The 24,972-nt window shown below is 36.9% G+C and overlaps 1 protein-coding gene across 3 annotated transcripts; it reads right to left on the bottom strand.

The window, feature by feature from the left end:
- Positions 1-614: 614 nt before the first annotated feature.
- Positions 615-24,972, bottom strand: LOC123833017 (syndecan binding protein). Of its 3 annotated transcripts, none has more exons than XM_045860980.1 (9): positions 24,832-24,972; positions 14,943-15,008; positions 11,512-11,590; positions 10,387-10,496; positions 8,226-8,387; positions 6,194-6,369; positions 4,677-4,848; positions 2,825-2,916; positions 615-1,800 (listed from the first exon to the last, which is right to left on the bottom strand). In XM_045860980.1, the coding sequence occupies exons 2-9, from the start codon at positions 14,991-14,993 to the stop codon at positions 1,746-1,748; spliced, it is 897 nt and encodes a 298-aa protein (XP_045716936.1). In that variant the 5' UTR covers positions 14,994-15,008; positions 24,832-24,972; the 3' UTR covers positions 615-1,745. The 3 variants fall into 3 exon arrangements, with proteins under 3 accessions (XP_045716936.1, XP_045716938.1, XP_045716937.1); XM_045860982.1 differs by having other exon boundaries at positions 8,226-8,384; positions 24,832-24,965; XM_045860981.1 differs by having other exon boundaries at positions 24,851-24,944.

Here is a 24,972-nt window from a genome sequence, read left to right as displayed (position 1 = left end):
TAAATAATATATTATAGAAACTAGTACCTTTTAAGAACTCCAAATATCAATCCTCCTAGAAAACCATAGTGATATGAATGTTGTTCTTACACTTGGAACCATCTTTGGACCCAAGTCCAGACAGCAAAGTAGATAATCAAACCAGGAAACATTATTTGGTTTGCTTTTGTAAATTTCAAGTAAGGTAAGCTGTAAAGCGGTAGCACTGACTCTCTTTTCTGGACCATAGTAATGATGTGACTTAAAATTTTTCTATACTCTAAAGGTCTATCTTGTAAGCAGTAATGGCATAAGGAAAACACTTGAATCAGACCAGGGTGATAGAATTTTCAGTTTTTCTCAGGTATTGCTGGGGAAAATTTACAGCCTCAACGGAGTTTCTGGTCCTCTGCCTGAGGAGTCAGAACCTGAGGAATCAACTTCACAGGTGGAAGCACTTTTCTCAACACTCCTACTCCCCCGCACTGAGGGCTTTTCCCAGGACCCCTTGCCAGCTGCTATGGAGACGACTCTCCCACAGGTCCCAGGTGAATTTCACATACCTACTTTCTAGGTCGTGCACTAGTTTGGAGAAAGCCATAGACAGTTTCCAAATGATGCAATAGTAGACAGTCTGACTAAATTTTAACTTTATTTATACATATTTAATTGGAATAGGTATAAACCAAAAAAGAAGAAAATGAGGATAAAGTGTCAATGCAATTTGTTTGCAGGGAGGAGTCAGGAGATAGAATTACCAGGACAATATTGTAAGACCATCCCAAAGTAGCTAGGTTATATCATGTTTAGAGTGAAATGTCAAAATTTAGGCATCATCCTACTTAATCTACAATAAAAAAGGAAGTCAAAAGTTTATTCTACTTAGTATAAGAATTTTTACATTAAATATACAGTGATTCATTTCTCAGAAAATGATACCAGTAACGTTGAGAAGTTGTTTCCATTACACAATGACTAGAAAATCTCAAATGCAACAAAGCAGCTATGCTATATATAGCTCAGTATACACCACTAATTTGTTTTGGGCTAGTGTACATTTCAGTTTAATGCAGAACTGCATTTTGGGTTTTAGAAAGGCAGCAAGTTATATTTTGGCTTTTATACTAGATGCTTAACATAGTTAAGGCGACAGTTCAAGCATATTAAGTGAAGGTAGTTAAAAATTTAATGATAATGCAATCTCTTGCAACCTACATACACTGTATAATGCTTACATGGAATGAAACCAGTGTTATTTAATTGGTGTTTTACAGACACACACTACACTCACACACACAGAACCAAGAGGGGAAAAAAAAACACTATCAAAAGCAATCATTCTAAATGTACTACGGTAACAGTAAAAATGCAAATACCACAGAACTAAAGTAGTATGACAGCACTACTTGATTTCTAGAATAATGTTGACTGGTTCTAACACAAAGCTAAAGCCTGCATTAGTCATTCTAATCATCATATCATGGCTTATAAAAGCATCAGGTATCTGGTAGAGATACTAATCTATGAAAGTCAGTAAATCTTGTCAAAGTTTCACATCTGTAAAACCAGGATAAGGCTACAACTATTTTGAAGTCTGAACAAGGTATCAGATCAGTTAAGATTCCCAGCCATAATATCAGATAGAAAGGACTTCATGCAGCATATGCTGTCTGGCTCCTAGAAAGCTTCACGTGCATAATACAAAGTTAAGTTGCCAAAGAAGTAAACTGGAGGAGTTCAGCGAAGTTTCCATTGTGTCATGGCTTTTAAACCTCAGGAATGGTGTGGTCCATCAGGCTTTTCATAATGCTTGGTGCCATCCTACAAGAGAGCCACTTTTATTAAATACTGAAGTTTGGGGCTTTTTTCAAAAATGCTAAGTTCTTTTTAATGAGTTCTAATCTAAAGGTATCATGTAATCTACTTGTTTTGTAAATTTCCAGTGTGAAAGGCTATCTGAATCTTGGTTGGAAAAGTTAGATAAGATACAATTAAGTCTTTCTATATTAAGGCTGATGATATTAAAAAGAAAGAAAATGAGAATGCTGTTATGAGCTGGGGGAGAGAGGTTGTGGCTCCTATCACTCATTTAGGAGAGAACTTTAGAATGAGGAGTCCTGACAGTAACTCCTTTTTTAATACCCCAAGAGTAACTAGTTACTTTCTACCCAGAAGCTGAAACCAACAAAAATTTCATTATAGCTGCTGTGTTTTTGTAATTTTTTAAATCTTATTTCCACATGCAAGATAACTTGAGTCTGAAACAGGGATCATAAGTTCGCTTGGCAGAAACAGCTCTGCTGGAGCCAGGATTTTAAAAGCTCCAGAGATGAGAACCCTTGCTGCCCCTTCTCTAGCTTCCCTTAGCTTTCCAGGCCTCATCCCCCCACCACACCACACCCCTGCCCACCTCTACCTTCCTCCTGGGATAATCAAGAGAATAAAAACCATGACTCCTAATATCCAGAAAACAAGAATTTGCCATCATGAACCACCGGGAGATTTCTACTGAGCAAAGGAGCTATAGGCAGCATGTAACCACCATTTCACTGAAAAGTGGTAGGTGAAGTGAAAGCCTGCCCACCTCTGTTCATATACCCTTTTCCTATTAGGAAATGTCCAAGTTTCGAAAGTGTGTGGTGGATTTTATTCCATACTTAGGAAGTTGTGAAAGGTCATCCTTACCAACCATTTCCTCTGATTTAAACAATTTAATCCAAATTTCTGGGTAATAGCAACATCATCTCTTAGGTAAAGAACCAAGAGTTAGGGAATTAAAAGAAAGCCTAGTGCTTATATTAAGTCACATTACCATGAGCATCAAGTTCAAGAATTGTCTACTTACCGTTTAATAATATGTTCAAAGATAAAAGCAGGCATAATTGTAATAGTAACTACAGTCCCAGACGTTGACAATATGTCTGCAATTTGAGAGTCCTGTTAAAAACACATGGGTGAGAATTCCACAGATTTTTTTATTCAATAAACATAAAATTATATTACTGGTAAATAAATATGTATCCTCTTATGTTTTGCTAATATCTCTAAAATCCTGACCTTTGGCATTTATAACTTTTTTCTAGCTTTCTTCCTCTTTTTTTAAGATTTTTACTTATTTTTATAGAGAAAGTGAGGGAGAAGGAGGGAGAGAAACACCACCAGGGACAGGAAACAACGCCTTTCATATGTGCCCCACCAGGGACTGAACCCACAACCGAGTCACATGCTTTGGGAATCAAACTGGCCACCTTTTCCTTCATAGGAAGATGGCCAACCAACTGAGCCCCACTGGTCAGGGCTTTTTTTTTTTTTATAGATTTCCTTACTAAGTTTAATTCTGTAGAATCACAATTTTATAGGTAGTAGCAAAATTGCTAAGTAAACTGATCTGAATATATTAGCCCCCCCCAAAAAAAACCCCACACCTTTTTATTACTTAAGATTAAATATTTTTCCCCATGTATAGTATTACCACATCCCCTCAGTTAACCAAAGTTTATGAAATAAGCAGATCATAATGAAAACCTTAAAACAGCCTTATTTAGGAAACTGCAAGGAAAAAAAACCTACAAAAATGAAGTACTAATATGAACAGCAACTATTACTCATTTCCCACAACCTGGATTGAAAAAAGTTGGGCAATCATTCATTGAAAATGCCATTAAATCTTCAATGCCTATGTCTCCATAGAATTCTAGTTCAAGAAACTACAAAGATCAACTAGTCCAACCACCTTGTTGCGGGAACAGTAATTCCAGATAACAGCCCAGGTATTGGGTTGGCCAAGAAATTCATTCAGTTTTTTTTCCATAAAAGACATTTCCCCCCTGGCTGGCGTAGCTCAGTGGATTGAGCAAGAGCTGTGAACCAAAGCATCGCAGGTTCGATTCCAGTCAGGGCACATGCCTGGGTTGCAGGCCACGGCCCCCAGCAACTGCACATTGATGTTTCTTTCTCTCTCTTTCTCCCTCCCTTCCCTCTCTAAAAATAAATAAATAAAATCTTTTAAAAAAAGACATTTTCATTTCACCAATAACTATTTGCATATTTTGAGTGTATCGGCTATCTCCTCCATGGTAGAGAATTGATAGTTCTCGTTGTCTCAGGCTGATCCCTATTGACTTGAACTCATCTACCTGACAGTGAAGCATTGTCCAGCAAGAAATCTCCAGCATGGAACTTTGCAAAGCACTCTGACACACCCAATCAGTCATAGTACCTTCTCTATATACTGCACAAATCTTTGTTTCAGTTGCATTTCTACCTTTCTTGAAATAATAAAGCATAAATGCTGAAAATTTTGCTTATCTTCTTCCATCTTCAGTATTAAAATGACTACACAAAAATTCACCAAATTTGACTTTTTTCCCAATGCACACTGATATGACAGCTGTCACAATACAATCCAGCAAAATTGTTTCAAATGAAGTTAAAAACAACTAAGCAGTACTGGAGCCACCTTATGGGAAAAACCAAACAAACTGTTTAGTCAACCCACTAATTCCTTTGTCCTCAGAGTACAGCTCACAGAGAGCACAGCAGAGCCCCGGGTCCCACGTTATTCATCTCCACTGTATTTCTACATTTTGAAACTCAGTATGAAAACACCCGAAATAGACAACGACCGAAAGAGATAAATGAAACAGACATTTGCTAAAATAAAACCAGCAGAACAAGATGCAAGTTCCATCCCTTACCTTCAATCCAATGACATTCTGTCCATTAATTTCACAGATGTTATGTTCTGTGAGAAGACCATTTCTGGCTGCAGAACTGTCTTTTACTATGGATGTTATTTTTCCATTTTTAAAGATAAAACCAACATGTCCAGTACTATCCTTATGCATTGTAATGGTGCGTTCAAAGGGCCTGTAAACATAATGGGTTCAATTAAAAATTCCATAGTAAACATTCTCATGGACTTCTGCCATACTGGATGCTGTTAATTCTAGTAAGAGCAACAAAGAACAGCCATGATATTGCACACTGACAGAGTATCTTAACATAAAAGATTATAGCTGACCCTTCAACAATGCAAGGGATAAGGAACACTGACCCCCGTGCAGTCAAAAGTCGGCACAGAACTTTTGTCTCTGCATAACTTCAACAATAACTGGCCCTCCACATTTGTAGATTCCCAACAGCAGCTCAAAACAGCTGACTGTTACACAATGGGTTTGAACTGCTTGGGTCTGCATATTAAATCCATGTGTAAGTGGACCTGTGCAGTTCAAACCCATGTTCAAGGGTCAACTATATCTTTTTTAATTTATACATTACCGTTTGCCTAAATTATTAATCAAGACTGACTTAAATATCAAAGACTTAACTAGTTTCTACAAAGTTCCTTTTAGAAAGGAAGACACATGGCTATGATGACAAGGCAGCCCGCTATCCACTCTGAAAAGCTACCGTGCCGGTTACACCTGCTCTGCTCTCTGTAATTCCAGTCAGGTCATTATGGGTTTTGTGATAAACCTGTTTTTATAAAATTCAGAACAATCTTAAGCTTCCTATCAGTCCACATTACTCTTCCTTACATATGAAGCAAAAATGGCATTTATCTATAAAACATTTACTAAATACCTACCACATGTGAGAAACTAGAAACACCAAAGTAAAAAGTTTAACTGAGAAGAAAAAAAACCCAAAAGCTAACTGTAACAATATGATACAGGTCCACCCTTAATACTTTTGAGAGCCAGGGCAAGAAAATAAATGGAGGCCCGTATTCCAGGTGCTGAATGTTTAAGTAATGAATGCACTAACTGCTAAATAAAGTGTCCCTTATGCCCACCTGGACAAGACTTTCATAAACACCCCCAAAACCCGATCTGTTTTTTGAACTTACATGCCCTTGCAGTTCTATGGGGACCCTGGCACTTCCTCCCTAGACTGTATGTCTGAGCAGTAAATCTAAGTGAGCCAACAGACACCATGTGGCTTACTTTTCCAATGTACATTTTGAATTTTTTAGAGAAACAGATTAAAAAAGGAAAGTAACTTAGGATGAATTTCAATGCAGAACCAGAATGCTATTTCTTAAAAATCAAACTATTTAAGAAAAATCTGCACCACACATTTTAAAGACTCTAAGGCTCATCTATAATATGATTATCTTCTACCACAAATTACGATATTCACAGAATCTAAAAAGCCCCAGGAAATGGGAAATTGGCCTTGAATTTCCATCTGAACTGTTCAGTCACCTTACCTGTCACGAATAGTCATAGTGATCTTCTCTCCGAAAGCCTGTTTGAGCACCTTGTGCGCTTTATCAGAGCTCCAGCCTGCACAGTTTTCCCCGTTGATCTGGAGCACTTGGTCCCCGAATCTCAGACCAACCAATGAGGCTGGAGAATTTGCCTGAACTAGCTGAACAAATATACCCTAGAGAATAAGAAAATAACTTTGGTTAGTTAACTTTGTTATGATACAGTTTTAAAATATCAGAAAATCAGGAACCCACTGTTTAGGTATATAATCTACTCTAGTAATTTTTAAAAATTACATGAGTATGCCTGTCATTGTCCCTAAACAAGAAATTGAAAATTTTACCAAGGCAGGAATCCCAAGAAATAAGGCAAAAAAAAAAAAGCTAAGATCTCAGTAGTAATTTATATCTCAAATCATGAGCCATCTGCTCAACCTCAATCATTCCCTTCATCTTGGAATAAAAAGACTAAGGAAAATAAAGCAGGATTACTATCGTAACTAAGCTTCTAGGAGTCTGACAATACTGAATAGGTATCAGTCACATGACCATTATTTACAGGGAAAGCAAGTCAAGTGTTAGAAGTTTTGTGATTTCTTTTACAGTTTAAAAAGTGATAGTTTAAGGTCATAACTCTACCCTGTGAGCTGAAGGATTCCTTTGCCCATTTGCTAAATTATTCATAACCAAGTAAGAGTAGGGTTCATTTAACAATGTAAAAAAGATGGGCACATTCAGTACCACTCCAGTTATTATAAAGAATCCACTGTGGAATAAATATAGAAAACTCAAGTACATTTAACTAAGTTATTTTCACTTATATAAACTCAATCTCAGATGTTGAACAAGATAGAAATTAAGTACAAAAGAACAAACCTGATAAAATGAAAAAGCATCTACAAGGCTACACCCTTTCTGGTGTATTAACAGGTCAGACATGACTTCTGTCATGTCTCTACTACTTCACTTTAGGGCGGCACAAGAAAGCCTGGCAGCATCCTGTGAAAGTGCTATGATCACTGGGCTTTGGTCAGATGGACAATCCACCCAAGGACAGCTGCAGTGGGGAACAGGGGCCTATGAAGAGCATCTTGTCTCTTTAGTACAGAGGAAGGAGGGGAGAAGAAACCCTGGCACAAGGGGCAGCAAGTACTCTATTCACTGCAGAGGAAGGGAAACAGCAGTTAAAACTTCCCAAAAGAGCACACTGATGTGTCTTGAATAAGCTACAAGTGTGCAAAGACATCGATGCCCTCAGCCCCCTGGATAGGTGGGCAGGGTTGGGGCTTCCTGCCAAGGTCAGCCTCTGCCACTCACTACAGCATGCCACGCTCATTATTTACTACGTGAAAAGGTTGGACGCACTGAGCTGACACCTCAGGACTAAAAAGGAATCCTATAAGGCAATGCCTAAAACCATAAAAAACGTTGTAGACTTGTCAAGTCCTTAATAATCCTGAATGCTTCCTCTGAGAGTAACCCTGTTTGATTTCTTCAGTATGGTTAAGGGGAGACAGGAAGTAATTATAAAGGTAAAGTAATGGCTAATTTACCCTAATTAAAAAGTCACCTTTCCTCAGAAAATTACCTTTTAAGTTCAAATTGAAGGATGGAAATAACAAAACTGCAAAATTACAAGTTAAATGGTCATCTTTTGGTTTAAAAACACTCATCGTAAGACCACTAATTTTCATTGGTCAGTTTTTTCTTAACTTCCACATCTGTTGCCCTATTTCAATCCAGAATTCTATCTGTATAAACTATGTTATAATATATGCAGACCAGTGAACTTTATTCCAGAAAGAGGACTTGAAAAAGAAGAAAAATTCATTCAAGGTAATGCAAGTCCCCACTCTGCCTCTTCAGAATAGGGCATTTCCAAGTGGAGAAAAACTTAAAGTTAACTGATTTAAAGTATTCCCAATTATAGATACACCATTATCGTTTATTAATGTATTTCACTCTAACACTGCTCAGTTAATATCCTAATAAGCTATTTAGACAAATTCAAATAGACATGAAAAATACTTACATTATCCACTGATTTAAGCCTGAGCCCAATTTTTCCATCTTGATCCTTACACAAAATGACTTCACGAATCCCTTGCTTAATTTCTGCTCTACGAATTCCAGCATCATTACCAGTTACAGGAGCCACCATATAGTTCATACTAGAAGGTCTTGCTACCAACTGCTGCCAAAAAGATATACAATACATATTTATAAACATTCTAAGTGATTAAAAAAATTTACACAATTAATAACAAATATACTCATTCAACTTATGCAAAAATGACTCTGCTTTTATTTACCAATTCCTTGGGTAACTTATTCTCACACTTATCTGCAGATAGATAACATTTATCTATCTGCAATAGATTCAATGACTCTCTGCTGGCTGCCTTCTAAATTCAATGCCATTTGTTTCTCATGTGTGCTTTGGCACTTCAACTCAAATGTTGATCCTTGAACTTAACAGCCATATAACACTTTTGAAGCTTATGCAACATTTTCCAGAGGGTTCTTTTATATGGTCTGATCTTTAGCAATCTACTTACTCTTCCAGAGTTTCTATAAAAGGACAAACTTCTTGCCTCATAGTGTCATTGTCAGGATTAAAAGTACATGTTACATGAGTTCTGGAACACCGGACAAATATTATTTCTCAACCCTTTTAGTAAAGAGCTATGGATCAGCCAGCAACAGGCACAAACCAGGCTGCCCTAGAAGAGCAGGGACTCATGTCAGGTATCATATTTCAAGTTTTCTGGAACTAACTGGTTTTTTATCTTAAATGGGCCCTTTCTTCAACGAAAAAGTCAGGGAGGGAAGAACTTAAACAAGGTTTAATTGGTATCTGTCATAAAAAGTTCACACGTACCTAAAAGTTGGGACATTCAGAGCAGCAATCACAGGGAAAGAGGAACCTCAGTTACACATATACCACATGTTGCAAACTTTTCATTCAGAATTCATGGTTATTACTGACAGCTCCAAGCTCACCCTTCTAGACTCTACTGGGTGATGCTGGGATTGAACTGTGCAAATTACATGTTCCTTTGCCAACAGGTTTCTGGTTAGCATGCACCACATGAGGCACTAGAGGGGGACAGGAAGGCTGAAGGGGGACAAGTGCCTTGCTCCTTCTTGTTTGCTTCTGGTTCCTGTAAGCAGTGCCTGGGCATAGCCCTTAACCTGGGTGGCAGCAATTAATTTTACACTCCCAGAACCAGCCTCACTGCAAACCTCAAAGGTACCAGGCACCGTCAGTGGCGTGCCCTTCTCCAAGGTCTGAAGCCCAGCTCCCTGGAGTTCTTCCCCCACGCTTCTAGATTCTGATAACTGCCACTTCTTCCCTATGCTACAACTGTATTCCATTTTTGCTTTTTTCAATTCTTCAGCCTCTTTGTGTAATTTCTTAAATTATCTGTTAAAATATCTACTGTGATTTCTGTTTTCCCAAATGAACCCTGATACAAGCCAAGTTTTCAATAACTGGTAAATAAATACAAGATATCACTTACTTTATTAAGCACTGGGGTTATGGCAACAAGCTATACACGGACCCTGTCTTCATAAAGTAAGTATTTAACTATAAGTGCCATAAAGTGCTATGGTCTCATGGTAATGACCTTAATAAAAGGATATGTGATATAACATATTTAAGATTAGAATTTGGGGTCTAATTAAAAGGAACATTAGATCTCAAAACATTAAAAAATTATGAGCAAAAAAGGTATTATAGACCTGTATTTCATAATGATTACTCAAGCAGCAGCTTAGTGCTGTTTGTTGTAGGAAGTTACTAGAGGGAATGTAAGAGACTACTGTAGTAATCTAGGTTAGAAGTTCAGAAACTGAATAGGGTTTAGTACAACTGGAATAGATAAAATGAAAACAAGAAACACGGTAGAGACAGAATCACTACATCTTAGTAACTGACCAAATGCAAAAGACAAAGGAGAATGGAGGAGTCAAAGGCATTTGAATTTTTAACTCCTAATATATTAGAGAAGTGATAAGAGCACAGAGGAAGTGGACTACTTAGAAATAATGTTCAGAAAGGAGTCAAAAATTTCTGAGAAGAGAGGTGAATGGTAAAGTTATAAATTTTGAGTTAGCCACAAAGAGAACTTGTATTTATGTGTAAAGTATGGTTTTCTATAATCCAAAATGAACTGCACTCTACATACCCCCTGAGTTGGTGCTCCAGGGACCATGCCCATATTTGCATGTATTTCTTCTTCATTTAAACTCAGGCCCATGTACTGAAAAAGCTCTGGATACAATCTAGGATAGAGACCTAATACAAATAAATGAATGAATAAAGAAGAAAAACATAGGTAGAATATTCAAAATGAAAACTGTTGTCATAATGGGCTTCTATATGCATTAATAATCTCAGACCTCTAAAAACTCAAATACAGTATCCCAAATAAAGGATCTTACCTTGACTTTTTCTTAATTAATAAACTGACTTGATTAGCAATTTTGTGAACCACTGATTTTCCAATATAGAACTGACTGAAATATCTACTGTCAAGGCAGCTACTTTATAACTCATTTAGTAAACATGGCTATGAAATGACTCTTCTGACTACAATAAAAAAGAAACCCAAAGACTGTTAATTTATTTAGTGTCATATCATTTTAAGAATGTTAACCATATTTCAATGAAATCTTGGAAACAGTATATTTAAACATTAACAGTATTTAACTCAGTAGTAGAGTTAGGCACTATTTCCAAAAACACTTTACATGATTTATTTGTGACTTAAATTGGATTTTCCAGAAGAACAATGTTATAAATAGGTATGAGAGGCCACAAAAACTTACTTAACACTCCTGTTGTGTCATGTCATATTTAGGGGCTCTCTCCTGAATGAACTGAGAAGGGAACCAAAGGAAAGGATGCGGACACTGGGTGGATTCCAGGATTTGGGAAGGTCCCCAAAGGGAGGCAGCTGGAAACTGCAACTACTCCCCATGCCCCATAGAGAGAACAGTTCGAAAGTTCAACAGTGGCATTATGGGCACAGTTCACATAAATGAATGAATCGTAAGTTAGGAACTTAAGAGGGTAAAATTTAATGTAATTAATTTTCATTAAGCCATAAAACACATCTTCATATTCATAGTTCACTTTCTTGATTAAAGGCTTAGGTTTTGAAATAAACATTTTTTCTTCTTACTACTAGAGATTTAAAACCACCAATTTTATGCTGCACAAAATTTTTAAATTCTTGGATTCCTTATTTCTTCAAAAGAATGCTTAAAGATTTCTGTTCAAGGAGAATGAACCCAAAGTATAAACCTACTTCCATCTTGAGAGATGGGAGCAGATGCTTCAGACAAAATTGCTGGGTTGGCAGGGTTTGCAGAAAAGGCACTTTGAGCCTGAAAAAGAAAAGAAAATTCTAACAATAATGTTACATGTGTACTTAAAATTCTTACATGTTAAATTAAGTACATCCACAAAGAAACTAAAACACTGAAGTTGTACTCAAGAAAGTTTAATGTCAAATATTTCAGCAATATAAGCTTTCAAAAAAATATGCAGATCAAAAATATTTTTCATATTCTAAATATTTAGCACTATCACATGAAACTTGACTAAGCACCATTCTATGTATCTTATAACCAATATTTCATAGTGCTGCTGCAAATTAATAAATATTTGCAAAATGCATTATAAAATACACAGCCACCCATTTTACATTTTCATTATTCTTTCAGTAATCAGTTTAAAAAATATTTTATTTGCATAAGGAAAAAGCTCAACCATATTCATATAAAAGTCACATATCAAAAAAATACCTACAAATTTAAATACTTTGTAAGTTGCTAATACTTACTTTGCTCTTCTAGCATATGCTACTGAAACTTTTATCTTCATTTTAGCAAGTATAAGAAGCAGCTAGACTATACTAAATACAGAAACATTGCAAAGTATGCAAAATGCATACTTTATCACTGACATAAAAAATTAACACTGTATGATTTATCATTGTTAAACTTGCCAAAATAATTCTAATAACATTATATGATATCAGTGTTACTCATGCTCACATACTCCAGGAACTCCTCTCCGGGCTGCCCACACAGCCCACGTTGTATTAAGTATTCCACTGATGGAAATTCTTTCTGCTTTACAGATAAGATCTGATAGTGAAATAGCCATGTCACTTGGACAAGGTTAATAATGAAATGTATGACCCACCTCTAGTAACCACTCTTTACATAATCACAAAGAGGTGCATTGTGTAGAGGGGGAGGTAAAATGGGGACTCTTTGTACTTCCCATTTAATTTTGCTGTGAACCTAAAACTACTCTAAAAGATAGAATTTAATTAATTTTAAAAGTTATTCCTTTTTAGATTGGTTATTATTTCTTATTCTTTCATTCGTTGCTATGATTCTTATCCAAGGAACACTGAAATAAGAGTACATATAGAAAGTTCTCGGCAACTAGATACATCTTTCTTATGTAACTAAATAAGAGTAACAAAAGAAAGATGGTACAATAAGGGCTTAAGGACTATGAGTCATTAAATGCAGCAAATTGTTTCATACTTATTTGACATCCCAACTATAAAAAAAGGGGGAAAGGGAAGTACCCAAGGAGCACACAGTCACTGCTGGGGCATGCTGTTTCTGCCACTACAGAAAACATGTTGAGAGAAGAGACCAAGCTCCTGGAGCCAACACTTCCAACATCTGCTCACTGCATTAGAAAACTGATGAGCACTGGGTCTCTACAGCATTGTTTTTTAGAAGCTTATTTTATATAGGTACAGCCACCAAAGGCTCCTGTTAAGGATTTGTAATGGATATGGTAAAAAAAGTTTACAATATATGAACTGCCAGTTCACACTGCTGCATTTAGCTCAGCTGTTGTGTAAAAAGCCAGAGGATTAGAAAATAAGTATCTTTGCAGGGACATCTCAAGAACAAAAATAAACCTAAGTATCAACTACATCAACTACTGTGTAAAATTAACTACACACACAGGCACACATATAGCCCAAGACTTTAGTAGCTAGGAATACTGTTAAATCCAGTGAGAATTTAAGAAAAGCAAAACGAGCAAAAATATTCTGTATTCCCCCTTTCACTCATTCTTACATCTCTGCACAGCTAGCTTTTTGCTCAAAACAGAAAAGATCTTCTAATGGAAATGTCCATATAATTTCTGTACATTAGGCTTCTCCTTAAGAAGCCTAATTTGTACATAGCAAAATATGGTAGCCATTGTTTCAGATCCACCTGCAAATCCTTATCCCTTAGTGCTCTGATGTCATTAATGGCTTAATTCTTGAGGGCTAAATATTTGAGATAAATTCTTTAAAAAGCAAATGTGTTTGTTCAAATGAACTTTGTGGAAATAAAAACCACACAAGAAAACATTGAAGAAAAAAGCAAAAGAACATTTAAGATGACTGAACAGGTCACTTAAAATTGTGAGGCATCAAAGCTCTGGCAGCTTAATAATACATTTTAGATATTTCACACACCTTATTTTAATATCCACAGTGGATCTATGGTGGAAGCATGTGTTTACTGATCTCCCCCCATATGTAACCAATCATCACTACAAGGTTAATAATAACTCCAGCCATGTATTTGTTACTATTATTTCTGGGGGTTTAAAACGGCACTTAAACTATTAAGTACCGTTTTCACCCTAAAAAGGCCAACATTTTATCTAAAAACATTTGTATTCTTGAAATTGTTTACTTCTCACAAATTTGAAATAAACTTTATGCTTATTAAATAATTATTAAGTAAATATCAGAATAAACTAAGGTCAAGGCCTCAGGTGAAATCATCTTTAGAGTAAGAAGCTTTTAAGTACCACACTCAAGAGAGAATTTCATCATATTAAAAAGATTTTAGAAATAAACAAGTATAAGACAGAGTTTGATTTATGTTGCAAAATTAAAAGAATAAACAACAGCTGAAAAATTCTAAGTTTACTGGACATCAGTATTTTAAGTAAACTGGAATCACGGTGGATTCATTAAATACTACAAGTTATATCTGGTTAAAAGCATAGTAAAAATTTACAAAATGGCAATACCTGATCCCCTGATCCCAACCCCCAACTTTCTTAAGCAGAAACACGTCTCCAGAGCTAATACCTACATGAAGGACTCCAAAAAGTTTTTGACTTACTGAGATGAAAAATACTGTAATCTCTAATAGTTTTTAGAGTATGGACATGTGAAATGTCTGCTGCTTACCTCTAAAAGGAAATAAATCCCTACACTTCATGCTTCTACATGACTACTCTTCTACAAGCAGCATGTACATTTCACTATTTGTATCATTTTTAACTTCAAAGAGAAGGCAAAGACTTTAAAGGCTGGTCAAAGCTGAAGATCCCATAAAACAATATTTTAATTATAAACAAAACTAGGACATCAGAAGGTTAGAGTGCATTTTACCAACTTATATATGTTGTAGTTAAATTTCAGTCATAAAATGTAGCTATCATTGAATACTTTAAGTACGGTTTTAAAGAAATAATATCTCATACTCATGAATTCATTGTAAAATGAAAAGGAAACACTGGCTTTCCTATAACATTTTAGTCTGCAATTAATAAATTTAAAAAAGTGTATGATGTATAAAAGTGAGCATATCTACCTAGTTAAGGTTCTTGCTTCACTTTACCTGTAACTGAAATGTATGGCATAGTGTATTGGGTGGGTGGGGGGTGAGGGGGTAGTATTTAACTTAAACGTACCTGAATTACTTTGTCTACCTTCAAATCTTCAAGAGATGGGTACAGAGACATTTTTGCAGGACTTTCCTAAGGGAAAAAAAAAAAGAATTTCTGTGATTCAGGAGGTTCTGGCCAAGATGGGGACGTAGATAGATATGCTTCGCTTCCTCACACAACCCAAAGCAGGATAACAACCAATTTAAAAACAAAAAACAACCAGAATTACCAGAAAATTGAACTATATGGAAGTCCAACAACCAAGGAGTTAAACATTCATCCAGGTTGGTAGGAGGGGCAAAGAGGACACTTGACAAGGCAGAGGATGGCAGCTCTGAAGGGCAAGGTAGCAATGGTGGACCAGGTGGTCCCACATTTGGTGCAGATAAATAGGGTGGAACAACTAGGGAGCGAGACAGTTTGTGCAACCCAGGGTTCCAGTGTGGGGATGTAAAGCCTCAAAACCTCTGGCTATAATAACCTGTGGGGGTTGCTACCAAGGGTGAAACTGCCAGTCATAGGAGAGTCTGTTGAAGTGACCCATGGGGTCCTAGAACATACACAAGCCCAAGCACCTGGGAATTAGCACCAGGGCAGCACCTGAAAGGGAACAATTCATTTGTGGGTAGAGGGGGAAGTGACTGAAACCTGGGGAGAGCTGGGCAAAAAGCAATATATTGGGTATATATATATTGGCGGGGCAAACCCTCTCTGGCCCCTCCCCCACATATAACACCACAACACAGGGAGGTGGGTTGCCCCACCCTAAAGAATACCTAAGGCTCCGCCCCATACAATGTAACAGGTTTGCCAAGACCAAAAAAAAAAAAAAAAAGGGACCCAAATAAAAGAACAGAACTACGTGACAAGGAAATAACCAATCTATCAGATATAGAGTTCGAAACACTGGTAATCAGGATGCTCACAGAAATGATTGAGTACAGCCACAAAATAAAGAAAGGCTATACAAAGTGAAATAAGGATAGAGGGAACCAACAGTAAAGGGAAGGAAACTGTAACTCAAATCAATGGTTTGGACCAGAAGAAAGACATAACTTTCAACCAGAACAGAATGAAGGAGAATTCAAAAAAATTCAACCCAAGTTATCCCACAGGAGAGGCTTAGGAACCTGTGGGATAACTTTAAATGTTCCAACATCTGAATCACAGGGGTGCCAAAAGGAGAAGAGAAAGACCAAGAAATTGAAAACTTATTTGAAAAAATAATGAAAGAAAACTCCAATGTAGCAAAGCAACTAGATATATAAGTCCAGGAAGCTAAGAGAGTCCCAAAGAACTTGAACCCAAGAAGTACACACAAAGGTACATCATAATTACATTACCCAAGATTAAAGATAAAGAGAGAATCTTAAAAGCAGCAAGAGAAGAGGAGACAGTTACCTACAAAGTAGTGCCCATAAGACTGTCAGCTCATTTCACAAAAGAAACCTTGTAGGTAAGAGAAGGCTAGAAAGAAGTATTCTAAGTCATGAAAGGCAAGGACCTACATCCAAGATTACTCTATCCAGCAAAGCTATCATTTAGAATGGAAGGCAGATAAGGTGCTTCCCAGATAAGTTCAAGTTACAGGAGTTCATCATCACCAAGCCCTTACTATAGGAAATGTTAAAGGGACTTATCTAAGAAAAAGATGATCAAAAATACAAACAGTAAAATGACAACAAACTCACAACTATCAATGGACTGAACCTAAAAAAACACAAAAACTAAACAAATAACTAGAACAGGAACATAGTCACAGAAATGGAGATCACATGGAGGGTTATCAGTGGGGATGGAGAGGGAGGATGGGGGAAAAGATACAGGGAATAAGAAGCATAATTGGTAGGTACAAAATACACAGGGGGAGGTTAAGAACAGTACAGGAAATTGAGAAGCAAAAAAAATGTACATGCCTGGCCCATGGCCCATTGACATGAACTGGGGTGGGGGGGAATGCTAGAATGAATGAGGGTACCAGGCAGAGGGGGGTAAAGGGGAGAAAAAAATGGGACAACTGTAACAGCATAATCAATAAAATATACTTTAAAAATTTTTGATTCATATTTCACTGAAATTTAAATAGTATCCATAACCAGCAACATACACATAAACATGTTTAAATATTTAACACAATACATTTAAATTGCAAAACATGGGAAAATATGAACTAGGTTATATAAAAATTGTTGATTAATGGCTACCAAACTCTTTCTCCCTCCCTTACCAATACTATCAAACTACATCCACTAGAGACTTTAAACGTCTCTTCAAATCAAAGTCCCTTCATTTCAAAAGTTTAGAAAATCAAAAAGAATGGGTATGTTACTTTACTTAGCTTACCTATCTATAAAACCTCCATCACTAGGGAGAAATAAATTTTATGAATGAGTGGGAAAAAGTAGGTTCACTGTTGTGAGTACACAAAACAGTCTATTCTTGTATTATTACTTATTATAGTAAAATACAACTGTAAACCTACTTTTGCCCACCCCAATATACATATATAGGTATAGCTGATCTTTCAAGGGTCAACTTGTATTTCCATCTGCAGTTGGAAACTGAGTATGCAGCAGGCCAACTTAAACTCAGATTTTGACTACAAGAGTGGTTGGCGGCCCTAACTTTCTTGTTGTTCAAGGATCAACTGTATATAGAAAAAACAATATACTGTACTCCAACCATTAATGATAGTTTTATCTTCAGGAGACATGAATGAAACAGACAGTAAGGGCCTGAGGGACAAGATAAAAATTTTTACATTTTAAATATTTCTACATTTTCCATATTTTTTTAGTCACCATGAATTGTTTTTTGTAGTAGTTTAAAACAATTTTCTAAAAGTAATACAAGGATATGTACTTTAAAATTTTGCTTAGCTATTTCAAGATGAATACCTGGTCCTTTCTTTAAACCCAGGATACCAATATATCCTAAACTGTATAGGGTTTAACAATAATTCTTGAACTAGTTATTAGTTTATTATTTCTCATCTCCAAATCTACCCATTATTGGCTGCTCTGTGAAAATTTACATAATTGCTCTTTTGCCAGCTGGCAGGTGTTAGGTGTTGTCAGTAAAGGACGCTGGAGATACACTGGAGAAAGAGATTTTCCTCCATTCAGGCTCCTGCAGCACCTGCGTCTCTATCATCTTCCTGCAGCAGGGAGCAGCTTCTTAAGCACCCAGCTACTGCAATGCACAGTAACCCATACCAACCACATCACTCATTGGTAAGTAGGTTCCCAGCATGGTGCCACCAGCAAAGCACTTCCCCCACTGAGTAGCTTTTCCTAGCATACCCTCAAGTACCTTAAAGCACCTCCCTGTGAATAGCCTCCCCCATTACCTCAAAGGGAGTATTTCCAGTAAGTTAGGAAGGCAATTTTACCATCCTCTAAGTGATGGCTGTACTCTCTCCAAAGCCTGGATCTCAGACATAGGAGGAGGGTAGTGCTGGAACACTCTATCTCAGCCCCGGGTTGACTAGATAGTCACTAAATCTGCTCTTTCTGTATTCATTAAAGTTCTCTTTACTCTTACTAGCCAATCTGTTTCTTCAATCATGTTATAGTTAAAAATTCTGTACATTAAACTTTCACTGTTCCAATTACTATATGGTTTCTGTCTCTTGGTTAGATGCTCAATAATAACATTTCTTTTTTTTAGAGATTTTATTTATTTATTTTTAGAGAGGGAAGGGAGGGAGATAGAGAGAGAGAGAGAGAGAAACATCAATGTGTGGTTGCTGGGGGTCATGGCCTGCAACCCAGGCGTGTACCCTGACTGGGAATCGAACCTGCGACACTTTGGTTCGCAGCCCACGCCCAATCCACTGAGCTACGCCAGCCAGGGCTCAATAATAACATTTCTAAATGGATATACTCCATATACCATAAAATTCATTCTTTTAAAGTATACAATTGAATAGGTCTCAGTACAGTATTTTGACAACCAAATGTATTAAAGAACTAAAAGTAATAACAAGCTAGAAGATATTACAGATGTATTTGAAATTTGGATCAATATTTATATAATGTATATGTTACAAATTATGCATGATCATTAAGCAATTAGTTGTACTCAGAGATGTTGCCCATTTCAGCTATTTATACCTTCAAAATCAGAAAATTTATAATAAACATTTGGGCTTATGTTCAAATTTAACTTATTTTTTAACTACCCTTTCATCTTCACTTCCACAAAATCATTCATGAAATGGCTTAAAATAGAAAAAAACAACAAACGATGTTCACTGGACCCAATGGTAGAGAGTGACGACTGTTTTGAGGACTGAAGATTAATAAGCATTCCAGGTGGTTCGTATATGGTGTCAAGGAACAGGCATACTTTGAGATAAAGCCCTAGGCAGTCTGCCAAGAGCAATGTTTCTCAAACGTGGCTGATCATCAGAGCAGAATCACCTGGGCACTAGTTAAAAATAGTTCCCAAGCTGACACATATTTCTTGAAGAACACAGAAACTCTTTTTAGTCAAAATCCACGGAGATTCTGATAAGCCACTGAGAAATATGGCCATATAAAGTCTACGTTAAGTAGAATAATTTCTTTTTATCTAAAAGAGTCTATTTCACACTTACTGGACTGGCAAAAATCCGAAGTTTGACAACACTTTCAGATCATAACACTTTGAGAAACGCTCATACATTACCAGTGAAAGTGTAAACCAGAACAATTTCCATAGAGTTGCAGTATCTACCTAAATTATAAATGCAGGTACTCTACAACCCAGCCATACCACTTCAACTCTTTATCCTACAAATATATGTGCACATAAAAAGTGACACATGTAAAAGTTTATTCACTGAAGCACTGACTGTAACATTGGAATACATGAAATAGAGGAGGAAGTTCTATACATACTAATATTGAAAGAGGTTCAAAACATTATCAGTAAGTGGAAAAACAAGCATGATTTAGGGCAGTGTACAGTAAAACATACTAATATTTATGTTAAAAGGGGAGGATCTAAGTAACTAGAAAAAGACTACAAACTAAGTCCAAAGCTAGCAGAAATAAGGAAATAAAGGTTAGAACAAAGATAAATGAAATAGAGAATTGGAAAAAAAATAAAGAAAGGTGATGAAACCAAAGCTGGTCAACACAAGTGACAAACCTTTGACTAGATGGACTAAGACACCAAAAGAAAAAACTCGAAATACTAAAATCAGAAATGGAGGTGGTAAATTTACACTGACTCTACAGAAATAAAAGAATTAGTACTATGAGCAACTACATGCCAAAAAAACTGCATAACCTAGATGAAATGGACAAATTCCTAGAAACACCAAACCTACCCAGACTAAATCACAAAGAAACAGAAAATCTGAATACATCTGTGACTCGTAAACAGATGGAATCAGTATCAAAATCTACCAAAGAAAAGCCCTAAACCTGATCACCGGTGAGCTCTACTAAACATTTAAAAAAGAATTAATATCATTCCTCCTCAAAATTTTGCTAACTCATTCTATGAGGACAGCCATTACCCTGATACAAGGCTAGACTAAGATTCTCCAAGAAAAAATACTATAGACCAACATCCCTCACGAACATTGATGAAAAAATCCCAACAAAATACCTCCAAACAGAATTGGACAGCATGTTAAAAGGATTATACAGCTATATATCTTTAGGAAATAGGATTTACTCCTGGAATACCAGGATGGTTCAATAGGAAAATTGATCAAAGTAATGTGTCACCATGAAGAAAAGGAAGGGGAAAAAACCACATGAGCATCTCAATGGAGGCAGAAATAGCACTTGATAAAACTCAACTATCTTTTATGATAAAAAACACTCAACAAAATACAAATAGAGGAAAACTACTTCCACATAATAAAAGCCATGTATGAAAAATACATGGCAAACATCATACAATGGTGAAAGACTGAATACTTCTCTTAGTCTAAGATCAGGGACAAGGCAAGGAGGCCCACTTTCACCACTTCTATGCAACAGAGTTCTAGCCCCAGCAATTAGAGAGGGAGGAAGGGGAAAAATAAGGGCGTCCACATACGAAAAGAAGTAAAATTCTCTGTTTAAACATCATCTTATTATGTTTAGGGTTTGGAAACCCTAGATGCCACAAAAAAAATGTGTTAGAATAAACAAATTCAGCAGCATACAGTCAACATGCAAGATCAGTTGCATTTTTATACATAAACAATGAAGAATCTAAAAAGGAAATTACAAAAAAATTCCATCAAAAAATAAAATACTTAGGAATTTAATCAAAGAGGTAGAAGAACTATATGATGAAATCTATAAAATGATGCTGAAAAATTTTAAAAAGATATAAATAAATGGTAGTACATCCCATGTTCACCAATTAAGGCTTAATACTGCTCAAATGTCAATACCATCCAAAGCAATTTACAGATTCAATGCAATCCCTATCAAAATCTTAATTACTTTTTTTACAGAAATAGAAAAACCCATCCTAAAATTCATATGGAATCTCAAGGCACCCCAAATATCCAAAACAATTTTGAAAAGGAACAAAACTGGAGGACTCACACTTCCTGATTTCAAAACACACTCAAAATAGTACTCGAAATAGTATAGTATTAGCATAAAGACATATAGACCAATGGAACACAACAGAGAGCCTAAAAGTAGATAAGCCCTCCAATATAGGGTATACTGATTTTTGACAAAGGTGCCAAGACCATTTAATGAGGAAAAGACAGTCTTTTCAACAAACAATGCTGGAAAAATTGGACATACACATGCAAAACAATGAAGGTGGACCCTTACCTAACACCATATAAAAAAAAATAACTCAAAATTCATTTAGGAACCTAAATGTAAGAGCTAAAACAATAAAACTCTTAGAAAAAAACATAGTACAAAAGATTCACAACACTGGATTTGCCAATAATTTATTGGATATGACACCAAAAACATAAGTAATAAAAGAGAAAGTAGACATACTGGACTTCATGAAAATTTTTCAATTTTGTGCCGCAAAAGGTACTATCAACAGTGTAAAATGGCAACCCACACAATGGGAGAAAGCATGTGCAATCACATATCTAAGGGATTATTATCCTGAACATTTAGAGAACTAAAACTCAACAATAACAGCAAAAAACTGGCGAAGAACTTGAACAGATATTTCTCCCAAGAAGATACAGACATGGCCAACAAGCACATGAAATGAAGATTCTCAACATCACCCATCATTATGGAAATGCAATCAAAAGTAGGAGATACCACCTCACACCCACAAGCACAGCTACTATCAAAAAAAAAAAAAAAAAAAAAAGTACCCCTGGCAAAGTAGCTCAGAGTGTAGTCCAGATATACGTTGGTTACAGTTTAGTCACAGGTTAGTTACAAGGTTCCTGGTCTGGACACACAACAGAATCAACAAATGAAGTTAAAAAAAAAAAAATTGAACAAATCGATGTTTCTCTCTTTCCTCCCCACCTCCCCTCAAGCCATTAAATTTTTTTTAAAAAGTGTTGGTGAGAACATGGAAGAAACAGAACCTTTGATCTGTTGGTGGGACTGTAAATTGCTATAGCAGCTACAGAAAACAGAATGACAGTTTCTCAAAAAATTAGAATTACCATATATGATCCAGCAATTACACTTCTGGATATATACCCAAAAGAATTGAAATCTGGGTCTGAAAAGATTATTCATACATGTATGTTCATAGCAGCATTATTCACAAGTGTTCACACACAGAAGCAACCCAAAGTGTCCATGGAAGGATGGATGGATAAGCAAACTGTGGCATGCACATACAATAAAGTATTACTCAGCCTTAAAATGTTTGGAAATTCCGCAATATGCTACATGGATGAACCTTGAGGACATTACACTAAGTGAAAGAAGCCAATCACAAAAAGACAAATACTATGATTCCACTTCTATGAGGCACTTAGTCAAAATCATAAAGACACAAAGTAAAACAGTGGTTGCCAGGGGCTGAGGAGGAGAGAAGAGGAAGCTACTATGTTTCATGGGTATCGAGTTTCAATTTTACAAGTTGAAAAGAGTTCTGAGGATGGACGGTGGCAGTGGTGGTGATGGTTGTACAGTATCAACATATTTAATACCACTGAACTGTACACTTCAAAATGGTCACGATGGTAAACTTTATGGCATGTGTATTTTACCACAATTTAAAAAAGTGGTGGGAATATATTTACACATTTGTTTGTATAGGTATACAATATTCCTGGATGGATACCTAAGAAACATAAAACTTGGCTCCTACACAAAGGGAATATGGTTTGATGGCTAGAGAACCTCAAATGGAAACTGTACTATATACTTTTTATATTACTTACATTTTTAGTCATGTTACTGTTCACCTCCTCAAAAGCTAAATACATGTAAAAAAATGTTTGCAGCAATTAGAAATTTAAAAGTGCTAAAATAACCATTACCATATGTATTTTTAAAAGTTGTTTGGGGGAACCTTTCATTTTAGGAACCCATGGCATTTACTTTACTACCTAAAAAAGAGTACTTAAATCTGGTAAAAATAGGAAAAAAAAAGTTGAGTCATGCTCAGTTTAAGGAAGTGGTTTTTGTTTGTTTTTAATTGAACAATATACTCGAATGCTGCTATTAGGAAATTCTCCCCCTTTTGGTCACGATTTTTACATTATTTCTTATAATGCACAAACATGACTAAAAATTAATGTTGCCAAAATTATATTCAGATTAAGGCAATAACTATTTCCTGAACCTTTTAAATGACATTCCACTTCCTTATTTTTCTTCTGTGGCACAAATCACTTGATCTATCCTTTTTACATACCATTTTAAGCACAAAAGTTTATAGAAATAAGTTGGTACCAGACAAAATAAAATTTTTTAAAAAATTACTGTTAACCCACAATCGCAAACAGAAAAACCAAAGACTGGGGACAAATCTGAGTTTAAATTAATCACATGAATTTCAAATAAAGCTAACAGACTGAAGCTGTTTTTCAATGTCATTTTGCCTTTTTAATCAATTGTTTTTTCTTTGAGGCAAGTGCACCATAAGTGTTTGGTAAACTAATGCACTTTCTAAGTAATGGACTTACATAATGGAAGAAATAACAGTAACTATGTATGTAGATTACACAGACTAGAGAAACCTAGAAATTCCTTTCCAAAACTGGCACATTAGAAGGCTTCATGACTAAGTAATTCCACTTAGTGAAGAGGAAAACTTTTTACGTCCATATGCCTTTACTTTCCCATTACCAGGAAATCCTGAAACGAAAGCTCTGAGTCATGAGATCTCAAGGGATACTTCTTTCTGAACACACCCTCCTTGGAAACTGTCTCCCTTTCCTCCAACTTCTCAGGAAACGGGCGCATACAGGACCACCTCTCCCCAACCCCCTTCCAGAAAGTAAGGCTCCCCCACCCCCCCACCCCGCGCCCCTCAACAAACTCCTCCTCCTCCTCCCAAATCCCGGACGTTCGGATTTGCCACGGAAGGTGATTAAGTGCAGCCCCAAGGAATGCGGAGCTCCCCGACGACAAACCGCAGCCCGCGGCTCACTCTCAAGGAAAAGGAACAACCGAGACGAGAAAGAGTCCCAGAGCTGCTGGGGGTGGGGAGGTGGGGGAGTTCAGGAAGGCGCCCTGGGGCCGACCCACCACGCTCGGCCCCCTGCCCAGTCCCCTCACCCAGCCAGGTCAGGACTAGGAACCCGCGGGGTCCCAAGCAGGCTGAGCGCGAAGCTCACGCAAACTTTCACCCGGGCGCACAGAGGGGTGCGGAGCCCACTGGGAGGGCGTCGCCGCCGCCTCCACCTCCCTCCACCTCCCAAAAACCGTTATGACCTAGACACTCCCCGCCAAGTGACGCGGGATCCCCACGCCTCAGCCCCTCGTCCGCCCGCCCGGGGAAGCGACATGAACACCCCACTTACCCCCTCAAGGGCGGTTTACCTAGGCCTCAAAGAACCGGTACTGCCGCCCCTGGCTCCGGTCACTGGCACTGAGCTCTGACTCCAGGGGAAGAAAGCACGCACCGGAGGACCGCCCTTTAGGCGCGCCAGGGTTCCGCCCCC

This window comes from Phyllostomus hastatus, unplaced genomic scaffold (assembly GCF_019186645.2).
Source record: "Phyllostomus hastatus isolate PE091 unplaced genomic scaffold, TTU_PhHast_1.1 phas_scaffold_21, whole genome shotgun sequence".
Classification (NCBI taxonomy): Eukaryota; Metazoa; Chordata; class Mammalia; order Chiroptera; family Phyllostomidae; genus Phyllostomus; species Phyllostomus hastatus.
Note: the sequence above shows the minus strand (reverse complement) of the source record. Positions and strands in the feature narration are given on the sequence as shown.

Excerpts from the sequence above, each read along its gene's own strand:
- LOC123833017 (XM_045860980.1), bottom strand. The coding sequence starts at position 14,993 with ATGTCTCTGTACCCATCTCTTGAAGATTTGAAGGTAGACAAAGTAATT. Across the intron at positions 10,497-11,511 it reads TCCCATCTCTCAAGATGGAA|GTCTCTATCCTAGATTGTAT; the intron begins GTAGGTTTATAC and ends TATTTGTATTAG. Across the intron at positions 2,917-4,676 it reads AGAATGTCATTGGATTGAAG|GACTCTCAAATTGCAGACAT; the intron begins GTAAGGGATGGA and ends TGTTTTTAACAG.